Source organism: Mus musculus, chromosome 17, assembly GCF_000001635.26.
Source record: "Mus musculus strain C57BL/6J chromosome 17, GRCm38.p6 C57BL/6J".
Classification (NCBI taxonomy): domain Eukaryota; kingdom Metazoa; phylum Chordata; class Mammalia; order Rodentia; family Muridae; genus Mus; species Mus musculus.
The window spans coordinates 38,552,342-38,564,985 of NC_000083.6; the positions used below are offsets into that span (position 1 = coordinate 38,552,342).

At 34.6% G+C, this 12,644-nt stretch overlaps 1 protein-coding gene across 1 annotated transcript; it reads left to right on the forward strand.

Moving 5' to 3' along the window:
- The first annotated feature begins 1,850 nt into the window (after nt 1–1,850).
- Nucleotides 1,851–8,280, forward strand: Esp34 (exocrine gland secreted peptide 34). The gene is made up of 3 exons (NM_001177585.1): nt 1,851–2,054; nt 3,522–3,598; nt 7,149–8,280. Exons 2-3 carry the CDS (start codon nt 3,530–3,532, stop codon nt 7,329–7,331), a joined length of 252 nt encoding a protein of 83 aa, NP_001171056.1. The 5' UTR covers nt 1,851–2,054; nt 3,522–3,529; the 3' UTR covers nt 7,332–8,280.
- Nucleotides 8,281–12,644: the final 4,364 nt, after the last annotated feature.

Consider the following 12,644-nt stretch of genomic DNA (forward strand, 5'->3'; position numbering starts at 1 on the left):
TTGGAATTTTGATGTGGATTGCATTGAATCTGTAGATGTTTTCGGGAGGATAGCCATTTTTACTATATTAATCCTGCCCATCCATGAGCATGGGGGATCTTTCCATCTTCTGAAATCTTCAATTTCTTTCTTCAGGGACTTGAAGTTCTTGTCATACAGAGCTTTCACTTCCTTAGTTAGATTCACTCAAGGTATTTTATATTTTTTGTGACTATTTTGAAGGGTGTTGTTTCCCTAATTTCTTTCCCAGTCAGTTTATCCTTTTTTGTAGGGTAAGTCTAATTATTTGTTTGAGTTTATTTTATATCCATGTTCTTCACTGAAGCTGTTTATCAGGTTTAGGAGTTCTCTGATGGAATTTTTGGGGTCACTTATATATATTATCATACCATCTGTAAATAGTGATATTTTGATTTCTTCCTTTCTAATTTGTATCCCTGTGATCTTCTTTTGTTGTCGAATTGCCCTGGCTAGAACTTCAAATACTATATTGAATAGGTACAGCGAAAGTGGGCAGCCTTGTTTAGTCACTGATTTTAGTGGGACTCAAATCAACCAAGTGGAAACAAAATCAAATGCTCAAAGAATCAACTAAAGCAGGGGCTGGTTCTTTGAGAAAATCAAAAAGATAGATAAACCCTTAGCCAGACTAACTAGAGGGCACAGGGACAGTATCCTAATTAACAAAATCAAAACTGAAAAGGTAGATATAACAACAGAACCTGAGGAAATCCAAAACCTCACAAAGAACCAACAAACATAGAGAACTTCAGACCAATTTACCTTATCAATATTGATGCAAACCCCCCCAAAAAACAAAAACAAACAAACAAAAACAAAACAAAACAAAAAAACCTTCAACAAAATCCTCACAAACTGAATCCAAATGATCATCTACAAATTCAAGGATGAAGCCAAGTAGGCATCATCCTTCTGATGCAGGAATGGTTCTATATATGGAAATCCATCAACATAATCCACTATATAAACAAACTCAAAGACAAAAACCACATGATCATCTCGTTTGATGCTGAGAAAGCACTTGACAAAATCTAATACTCTTTCATGATAAAAGTGTTGGAAAAATCAGGAATTCAAGGCCCATACATAAATATAATAAGAGCAATATACAGCAAACCAGTAGACAATATCGAACTAAATGGAGAGAAACTGGAAAATGCCTCTTAAAAGATAGTTAGGCTTCTATTTGCATGATAGCTGATTATCTTAAATAGTGTTAGTTTGCTTCTATCTCATGGAATGGGTCTTAAGTTGTGTCAGTCGTTGTTGGAATTTTTACACAGTCTCTTCTCTATCTTAATCTCTTCAGAACTTAAGGAAAGAATATTTGGGGGTTGAAGTTTTTGTATCTGAATTATTGTTCCCCAAAGCCATTTGCTATTCTTGGCTGGGTACATGGGTTAGTCACTTAAGTCTCCACACATCCTATTATAGATTCTCAGCTGGACTCACCATCAGAGATTCCTGGAATTCTCCCCAGTCCTAGGCTTCCAGCTAGATCAAGAGATGTTTCCCACTGGTTGCCTTTCTGTCTTCCAGCCTTTTCCTGCCACCCTTTTACCCATAGCAAGAAATATGAAAGTGTGACAAAAATAGAAAAATATTTAGAAATATAGTTAATCTGAGCACAAACAAATCAAACCAAAACAAACCTGTAAACTAGCATGGTAAACCGATACTGTGAAAATAGATGTGAATCTCCCCTCCCTGTCTCTCATTTGAAAAAGGAACAAATGGAAAAATCCATGAGTAAAGAGAAGCAGTAGATTGTTGATCCAACAACACATGAACAGAAAGTACTTATGGCTAAGATCCAATGTCACTGTCTTATAGTCTGATGTTCAAGAATCAGAAGCCAAGAGTAACTCTTCAATCAAACCACTTTGCTTGGAATAGCAGGCTGTGTATCACATCTGCATCTGAGTTCAAACTTCTAAAGTCACCACTTCACAAGGAAAGGAGGAATCCCAAAGAATTAGAGAAGCAAAGGAGAGTGAAGCAGAAACTGAAATCCTGTGAAACAATCAATCGAGGTAAGACTGCAAAGCAAAAAAATAAGTTTCAAGATGATAATTTTTACAGTGAAAAATTTGCAGTGGCTAGAGGCACATCAGTGCCTCATATTTAGAAATATATATAAAGTAATGGGACTGCCAAGTAATCTTCGAGCATGCACCTCATCAAGTAGGAAGTAGTATATAGAAACAAACCTCAAAGATGACTAGAAAACTCAATTTTTATGCATTTCTTCATTTGTACAGGATAATAGCAAGAAAATCGTTTCCTTAAGTTTCAGAAGAAACAGAGCCTTACCTGCAATTCCCTATTAATTGGTCCACCATGTTGAGGAGTGAATTTCTCTATTCTACTAGTTATAGGCCACAATTGTATGATGATTCAGTACTACCAAGATTGTTCTGTAGGTCATTGTTAGTTATTTGGCTGTATGGAGTACAAGGGGGGAAATGATATTACAGATATGTGTGGAGAGTTTCTGACTCATATTTTAGCCATAAATTCAAAAGAAATTTTATAGATACCAATTTGAAAGGATCATTAGGGAACTTATGAAAATATTTGAATAGAGGAAAGATATAAATGATGTTCAAAATGCAAATTTTAGTAGATGCTTGATGATAATGCCTTTGCATTGTCTTTAAGCTATATAAGAATTTGAGACAAATAATATGATTTTTAAAAAATATGAAGTTGAAGAATATATACAAACTATACAATATAAGGTACTACCCATTCAGTTTACAAGAGTTCCAGCAGCAAGGCTAATGTGTCCACTCTTAAGTTCTACCAGCATACACAGGATATAAAATTTGGCAACTACTGAGTGTAAATACTATGAGACAGAACAAGTATTTTTAATTCTTAATAAAAACAAGAAATATCCCATTTACAAAGTACGAACTGAATGCCATCAGTTAAAATAAATTTACAATTCATTAATTATATTAACATTTACTACTAACGGAGCAAAGTGAAATTTGATGCACTTAAGTAAAACAATATCACAATATAAAATTGTTCTTCAAACAATTTGTTTCTAATGGTTTTATATGTTTCTGCCTGCATAGTCACAACCCTGATACACTTATCAAAGTCTAGTAAAGAATTATCTATACATAGAGTTGTAAAATAAAAGATGATGCACAGTGGAAAGCAACTTTCAAAAATTTGAATTTTTTTTTCTCAAATTTTCCTTTTGATTGCAGAGTAATAGAAATGTTCAGAAAGAAACTAGGAATTTTTCCCCTTTTTCAAATGCACACCTGAGGCATCACAAAAGCTGTTTAGCTTATGAATCAGTCCTGTTAGAGTCAAGGTTGGCACAATAAACCTACAGTGACCCTACTTGGTGTTTCTTTCTTTCTTATATGTTTAAAGATTTTGTCACAGATAGTTGCTTGGGAATAAGTTCTATCAAGGTTTTAGTTTCCTTCTGTGTTTCACATACTGTGTGCTTCAACAACGATATCTTCTTTGGTTAGTTTCAGCCATGGCTTCATTCCCAGTGATGTGTTTTCTCCTCATTCTCTTGTTACCATCAATGTTCACTGAAGGAGTGGTAAGTTTAAAATCGATAATTATTTTAAATTCAACTAATAACTTTGTGAAATTGAACACATCCAAAAGGGTACAGTATTTTGAGTGAATCTTGGAGCACTTAAAGGGCTATAGTTATAGGAGAATAGGTTTGCACTGTCCACCACTGGCAGGTATGAGAGCTGTCTTAGTCAGCATTGCTATTCCTGCACAAACATCATGACCAAGAAGCAAGTTTGGGAGAAAAGGATTTCTTCGTCTTACACTTCCATACTGCTGTTCATCACCAAGGAAGTCAGGACTGGAACTCAAGCAGGTCAGAAAGCAGGAGCTGACACAGAGGCCATGGAAGGATGTTGATTACTGGCTTGCTTCCCTCGGCTTGCTCAGCATGCTCTCTTATAGAAACAAGACTTCCAGCCCAGATATGGTTCCAACCACAAGGGGTCTTTTTTCTTTCCCCCTTGATCACTAATTGAGAAAATGCCTTACTGTTGGATCTTATGGAGGTATTTCCTCAAGTGAAGTTCCTTTCTCTGTGATAACTCCAGTTGTGTCAAGGTGACAAAAAACTAGCTAGTACAACTGACCACTTGATCTAAATAACTTTACAGTCTCACAGCCTTTACAAATTCTTAAAATTTCAATCTCTCTTAAAATCCAAAGTCTTAAAATTAAAAGTCTCTTAACTGTGGGCTTCACTAAAAAAAAAACAAAAAAACAAAAAACAAAAAACAAAAAACAAAAAAAAAAAACTTCCTTCAAGAGGGGAAAATATCAGGGCACAGTCACAATCAAAAGCTAAAATCAATCTCTAAGCATCCAATGTCTGGGATCCAACTCACAACCTTCTGGGCTCCTCAAAGGGCTTGGTTCACTTCTCCAGCCATGCCCTTTGTAGCACACGCATCATCCTCTAGGCTCCAGATGCCTGTAATCCACTGCTAGTACTCTTGGAGGTGATCTCATGGTACTAGCATCTCCAAACCACTGCATGACACTTTCAATCCTGGGCCATCAATTGCAACTGAGGCTGCACCTTCACCACTGGCCTTCCATGGCCTCTCACACTGACGAGCCTCAACTGCTCTGCATGACCCCTTCATACCTTCAAAACCAGTACCACCTGGGTGATTCTTACACATTACCAAGTCCCAATGCAGCACAAAGTAAAACCTTGGATATCTCTGGAACACGGCCTCTGTGCTCTCAGAAAACACATCCCAGAATATTTCACCTCACTGATGCTGGTCTCTTCTTAATTACTGCTAATTTCTTAGCTCCAGTTAACCAGCATCAATAGTCCCAATAAAGCAAAGGTTTTGCTTTAGTGGTTCTGGTATTTTGCTAATCACAGCTTTCTTCAGCCCCAGCTAAACAGAACAACAGAATCTTCACAATCAAAATAGCAATGGCCCTGAAAAGAGTCTTTAATCTTCCCCCTGAAATTATAAAAGCCAGGCCTCTGCACTGTTCTTAACATTATCTTCCAGGCTCCTACACAACATCCCACAGAGTTCTTAACACTGAATAGATCTTGTAGGCCAAAGTTCTAAAGTCTTTTCACAGTCCTCCCCAAAACATGGTGAGTTTGTCACAGGAATACCTCACTATGCTGGTACCAATTTGTCTTAGTCAGGGTTTATATTCCTGCACAAACATCATTTCGAAGAAGCAAGTTGGGGAGAAAAGGGTTTATTTGGCTTACACTTCCATATTGCTGATCATCACCAAGGAAGTCAGGACTGGAACTCAAGCAGGTCAGAAAGCAGGAGCTGATGCAGAGGCCATGGATAGATGTTCATTACTGGATTGCTTCCCCTAGCTTGCTCAGCCTGCTCTCTTATAAAACCAAGACTACCAGCCCAGAGCTGATCACACCCACAAGGGGCCATTCCCCCTTGATCACTAATTGAGAAAATGCCTTACAGTTGGATTTCCTGGAGACATTTCCTCAACTGAAGTTCCTTTCTCAGTGGTAGCTCCAGCTGTGTCAAATTGACACAAAATTAGTCAGTACAAGGGCCACCTGTGACAGTTGGCAATTGGCCCTGTCACTGAAAGAACAGTACCCTATGACAGTGGAGATGCACTACAAATATACTGTATTTATCAACCTACAATTAGATACTTAGCTTATTGTGATGCATGTCAGTTGCAAAGAATGAAGTGTTGTATTCAAATATGAAGCAAGTCTTCTGATAGAATGTTCTCAAATTGAAATATGACTGTGGAAGAGAAAAATCCAATATTGTACCAAAGATTTCACTTTAAGTAAAGCTGATTGTGAGGAATAACAGACAAAATTATTTATTAACTTCTGTTTCATAAGGGATCGGCTTCAAACTGGAAAAAAAACTACACCCTACCTAGGTGTTTAGCATATAGATAATTTTAAATAGAATTGCTCATATAATTTTTATTAAATATGAACTAAGTTAAAATATTATATTTTATGAATTATCCTCAGTAATTCTTAATTTTTCTTTGTAATAAAGACTCTATTAATTGACATTATGAGTACTTAAAACAATAAGAAAAAATTACCTACAAAGAAAGGTGGTATAAGAAGCATAAATTTAGTATTACCTTTTCTCCTATGAATACTCATTTTGAAATTTGAAAAAAAAATACATTTTTTTGAGTTTAATAGAAATAGAATGGAGATAACAACCCAGGCTTAGATAAAATGAAATGTTTATTAAAGATGTGTAACATGCCCTTTGCCCTTTCTTTCTACATGTAATTGGTAAGTGAGGTTGGTCTATTTATTCAAACACTGTATAATAATCCCTGTTCTTGGGAATAAAATATAGGTAAGAATATAGGCATATTGGCCATACTATATGTTAAGATATATGATGACAGATCTACAAAATATAACAAAATCTATTCTTGTTCATTTTAATGTGAATAACCCAATCTGAAATATCTGAGAAAATATATAGTGGAGTAACATATTTAACATGAGCTTAAATATACCTCTTATTTATTTGTCATCAAAAAGCTGCTGACATTAAAGTTTAGTTTCAGATCTGATAATGTACAAGCATTGTTTTATACACACATGAACTTGATACATACATGGATATTTCTACAAATAATATATGTATAATTTTGAACGAATGCCATTTGGTTATCATTTCTGTTACTATCACTGTCATAAACAAAAAAACCAATCATTTCACTCCATCATTTTACTTTTTTCAATAGAGTTATGTACATATGTATATGTATGTAAATATATATATATATATATATACATATATATATATATATATATATATATTTGTGTTAATATAAAAAAGTTGGATGTAGATACTCCCTGGAAATTTGACCCAAATATTTGAAATAGTCATATTAAAGTTCTGAGTACGGACCTCCCATTTGAGTTATCCCTCAAGTTAAGCCCTCATTGATTTTGAGTGTCAGGATATCAGTTTAGCATAAAGATCTAGAATTAGTCTTGATCTCGCAGTCTCTGTTCATCCTGTTTCATCCTATATAATTAATTTTGGATAAGTTTTTTTTCTTACTATAAACCTCTTTAAAATCATCTATGTCTACTGTAGGTTCTGAAAAAGGATCAGGAAGAACTCATTGACTCAGAAGATGAATCAATTATCTTGATTAGCTGCCAATATATACAAGAATTCTTAAAGAATGCTGGGGAAATATTATTTTACTCCAATGACAAAGAAGTAATGTTTGAAAAGATAATTGATAGGGATTTCTTTTTTTTTGTGTTTGTATGAGTAGAACTTATGCAGTGCCTTAAATATCCAAAAACTAGGTTGTTACTCCAAGTAATGGACCCAGTGAGATTCATTAATATGACCCAATCAAGGGAATTTTGTTAGGTAACAATAACAAAACTTTCCACTCTCATTCAAATCTGTTTTGGCAAAAATTTGAAATTAGTGACTTCTAAATTTATTTCCAAATAAAATATTGGCTCCTAGTGTTCTAAATACTGTGTCAACTATTATATTCTGCATTAGGGCTATATCCTCTTTACTTATCCACACAAACAAACAATCAATGGAGGGTTGTAAATACATTCCATATACTACGAAAATTACTCATTCCATGTCAAGGTAGAAAAAATCTAAATAATGTATGAAGTAGAAGGAAGTTTGGAATTATCATCACTTCAATATTAACCCCCTAACCTCCTTTTTCTTAAATAAGTGAGTTTCAACCTTTATAATGCTACAACCTTCTACTAACGTTTTTCATGTGGTGACAAAAAATATAAATATTTTCATTTTTTCTTCATAAATGTACATTTATATTTTTATAAATTATAATGTTAACATGTAATATTCACAATATGTGATTGTTAACCCTTATGAAATAGTCATTTTACCCCAAAGGTTTTACTACTGACAGTTTGAGACCCTTTGCCTTAAGTACACATGTCACTTGTGGGTAGGATTCCAAGAGGAATCATCTTGGGTCCCTCACTCATCCTTTCTTTAATCTGTTCAGGCTCAAGTGAAAATCCACTTTGCTTCACTCTATGAATCTTTATGAGTATACACTACTAACTATCATCCTTTTCTTTAAGTCTTTTATGTTATTCTTTGGAGATTTCCAGCAAGTATGTGAATAGATTTTGAACAGACTCACTTTTTGGGCTCTCTTGTTTTCATCCATCTCCCTTGAGCATATTATTTTTTCTCAATAAATGCTTTCTGGACATTTGCTTTGGTTGTTGTTACTTGTGATAGGCTGGGTTTAACCAGGGCTATACACATGGTCATGTGCATGAAGTGATTCCAGGAACATGGCAAATTATCAGAGGCTATGACACTCACTCAAGATAATTACTCCCCCTGCTTCAGAAGCTGTCCACTAAAATCATATTTTGAAGTCTGCAAATAATTGTGTTGGTATTTTGATAGAGATACCATTGAGTGTGTAGGTTGCTGTTGTTAGGATGGCCATTTTCACTATATTAGCATAAGAGTTCTTTTCATTTTCTGATACATTATTCAGTTGCTTTTTTCAGAGTGTCTTTGTCATATTGACCTTTTTTTTTTTTTTTTGCTTTCTTAGAGTGACGCGAAGACATTTTTATATTATCTCTCCAAATTCTTTTTCTCATGATGTTTACCATGTGTATAATAAAAGGATACATAATTCTTTTGTGATAAACTTGAAGCTAAGCACTCTGTGATAGGTGTTTAACTTTTGTAGAAATTCTATAGTAGTAATTAAGTAATAGCTTTTGTATACATTATCAAACCATTTGCCACCTGCAAAATTTTTAATTGGTTCTTTTCAATTTGTATTTCCTTGATATCTTTTAGTTGTCTTATTTCCTTATCTTAAACTTCTAGAACTGTATTATAGAGATAAGAGAGTGGATAGTCCTGCTTTCTCTGTGAAATTAGGGAAATTGCTTCAAATTCCTAACCATTTAATTTAATATTAACTATTGACTTGTTGTATATTGCATTTATATTATTTAGCTATGGCCCTTGTACCCTTGATATCTCTGGTGCATAGCAGAATGAAGAATTCTGTTTATGCATCCATTTTGTTAACCTCTGTCTATTTATTGTGGTTTGAGTCCATTAATGTTAACAGATATTAATGTTGAAGGATTATTAATTTCTCTTACTTTGATGCTGTTTGTGGAATTGTGTGTGTTTGTGTATGTCTGTGCAAGGGTTCTAGTTCTCTTTGTTTGAGAACTGTAAAATTATTTATTTCTCATACTTACTTAACTGTAACTAGACTAGTTTTGTTGGTGATTTCCTTTAGGGTCTTTGTGATGCTAGATTCCATTGTCATTGAATATCATGGTTTCTCCCTCTATGGTGATTGAAACTTTCAGTGGATAGAGTAATATAGAATGATAGCCATTTTTATCAGGGTTTTTAATAGTTTGTCCCAGACCCTTGTAGCTTTTTGAATCTCTACTGAGAAGTTGGTTGTAAATCTATTATAGTTAACATATATTACTTTTCAATTTTATTTGGTAACTTTTAAAATTCTTTCTTTACACTATACATTTAGGGTTTTGATAAATACTTGTCAAGAAGGCGTTATTTTCTGTTTCAACTTTGTATTCTTGAGAGAGAGTATCCACATTTATAGAGAAATAAATAAAATCAGTAATGAAAAGAGAATCATAAAATTCTGATACAGGAATTTTAAAGAATTCTTAGATCTTACTTCAATAATTACTACAGTAAATTGGCAAATTTCAAGATAATGGACGATTTTCTAATCAGATATCACTCATGAAACTTAAATAAAGATCACAAAAACTACTTACTTAGGCTTAAGTTCTATTAATTAGGCTTAAGTTTTAATTAGCCTTAAGAAATATAAGAAGTCACTAAAATTCTCCCAAACAACAGGAGCTCAGGGCCAGAAGGTTTTGCTGAAGACTAATATCAAACTTTCTTAGATATTTTCTTCATTTACTTTTCAAATGCTATCATGAATATCCCTTACACTCTCCCCCAAACCTGTTCGCCAACCTACCCACTCCTGCTTCCTGGCCCTGGCATTCCCCTCTACTGGGACATATAATTCTATCAAACTTTCAGAACCAGCTAACATGAATACTTCTCAAGCTATTACAGAAAATACAAATAGATAAAATACTCTAAACTCATTCTCTGAGGCCACATTCACTCATATACATTAAGCATACAACAACTGAACAGACAAAACATATTCAGACAACTTTCTCTTTTCTTTAAAAAAAAAGTTTTATTTACTTATTGTATGTAAATACACTGTAGCTATCTTCATTCACTCCTCAAGAGAGCGCCAGATCTCATTAGGGATGGTTGAGCGCCACCATGTGGTCGCTGGGATTTGAACTCAGGACCTTCGAAGAGCTGTAAGTGCTCTTAAAGGCTGAACCATCTATCCAGCCCCCCAACTTTCTCTTTTTAACTTTGAAGAAAACATTCTATAAACCCTTGCAAGATTACTTCAGGAGCATATCAAAGACATCATCCATCACGATCAAGTAGGAATGGTTGAAAAAAATGTATCAGCATAATACATCCCAAAAATCAATTGATAGAAAAAAAAAAAAAAACATATGGTTATCTCTCTGACCTCTGAAAAACCCTCTGATAAATCCAACATCCATTCATGTAAAATGTATTAGAAAAATCATTGATGAAGGGCAAATACCTCAGCATATAGAAAGCAATATGCTCCAAGCCAAGAGCCAACATCAAACAAAATGTAAATCAACTTCCAGTGAATTCACTAAAAGGAGGGACAAGGCAAGGCTGTCCATGGAATCCTTGTCTACTCAATATAATACTTGAGGTTTCTACCAAGTGCAATGAGGGAATGAAAGGAGATCAAGGTGATATAAATTGGGAATGAAAAAGTATCACTATTTGTGCATGACTTGATAGTATTCAGAAGCATCCCCAAAATTTCTACCAAAGATCTTCTCCAGCTGGTGAACACTATCAGCAAAGTGGCTGGATAGAAAATTAACACAAGGACACCAATAGACCTCCTTTATAAAAATGATAAGCAGGTGAAAAATACAGGATATATTACCCTTTAAAATAGGCTTGAAAAATACAAAATATCTTGGAATAACTATAACCAAGCAAATGAGAGATGTGTACAAAAAAAAAAAAAACTTAAGTCCCTGAAAAAAGTAACTGAAGAAGATATTAGAAGTTGGAAAAATCCTCCATTATCATGGACAGGTTGGATTAATATAATGAAAATGGCAATAATACTAAAATCAATCTTCAGATTCAATGCAATTGGAATCAAAAGTTCAACACATTTGTTTTTCAGATCTTGAAAGTATAATTCTCTACTTCCCATAGGACAAAAAACAGGATAGAAAAGAAACCTGAACAATAGAGAACTTCTGGAGAAATCACCATCATAACCTTAAGCTGTACTACAGAGAAATAATGATTAACAACTGCATGGTGTTGGTTTAGAAATAAACACACTGCTGAAGGGAATACAATCTGAAGACCCAAAAATAAACTCACACTCCTATGCACACTTGAATATTTTTAAAGAAGCAAAAACCTTACAATGGGGAGAAGAAAGCATCTTCAACAAATTGTGCTGGATTTCTACATGGATGTCTACATGTAGAAGACTGCAAATAGATCCATATTTGTCAACTCAAAAAAGCTAATCACCAAGAAACCAAACATTCTAATCAAAAGATAGAGTACAGAACTAAACGGAGGATTCACAACAGAAGATTCTTGAATGTCTGAGAACCTCCTAAAGAAATGGTTAAAGTCCTTTGTGACTAGAGAATTGCAAATCAAAATGACGCTTAGATTCCAACTTACACCAATCAGAATGATTTAGATCAGACCCATGGGTGACAGCTTATGTTGGTAAGATTGTGGAGAAAGAGCAAGTCTCCTCCATTGCTGGTGGGATTGCAAACAGAAAAAAACACTTTTGACATCAATTTGTAGGTTCTTTAGAAAATTGGAAATAGATCTACCTGAAGAATTATCTATACCATTCTTGGGTATATACCCAAAGGATGTCCCATTATACCAGAGGACACGTGTTCCACTATGTTCATAGTAGCCTTGTTTGTGAGCCAGAAGCTGGAAACAATGCAGATGTCCTATGACAGAAGAATGGATACAGAAACTGTGGTTCATTTACACAATGGAATGCTACTCAGCTATTAAGAATGAGGCCATCCTAAAATTTGCATGCAAATGTATGGAAGTAGAAAACATCATCATGAGTGAGGTAACTCGGACTCAAAAGAATATACATGGTATTTACTCACTAATAAGTGAATATTACCCAAAAAGTATAAATATCCAAGATACAGTCCTCAGAACATCAAACACTCAACAAATTGAAGGGCCCATGTGAGGAGCTTCAGTCCCATCTGGGAGGGAGAAGGAGGAAATCACAAGGTGGAGAGCGGACCTGGGAGGGAAAGTGGACTGAAGAGTGGAAGAGGGGAACATAATTCGGTATTTGCTGGGAAAAATGAACTAATGCCCTGAGGGCCAGCAGAAAGAATGGAAACAGGCAACACCAGGAGGTAGTATGTTGGCGGGACCCTC

Bases quoted from the DNA above. Each gene is read 5' to 3' on its own strand.
- Esp34 (NM_001177585.1), top strand. From the start codon at position 3,530: ATGGCTTCATTCCCAGTGATGTGTTTTCTCCTCATTCTCTTGTTACCA. The intron at 3,599-7,148 runs GTAAGTTTAAAA...TGTCTACTGTAG, and splicing joins CAATGTTCACTGAAGGAGTG to GTTCTGAAAAAGGATCAGGA.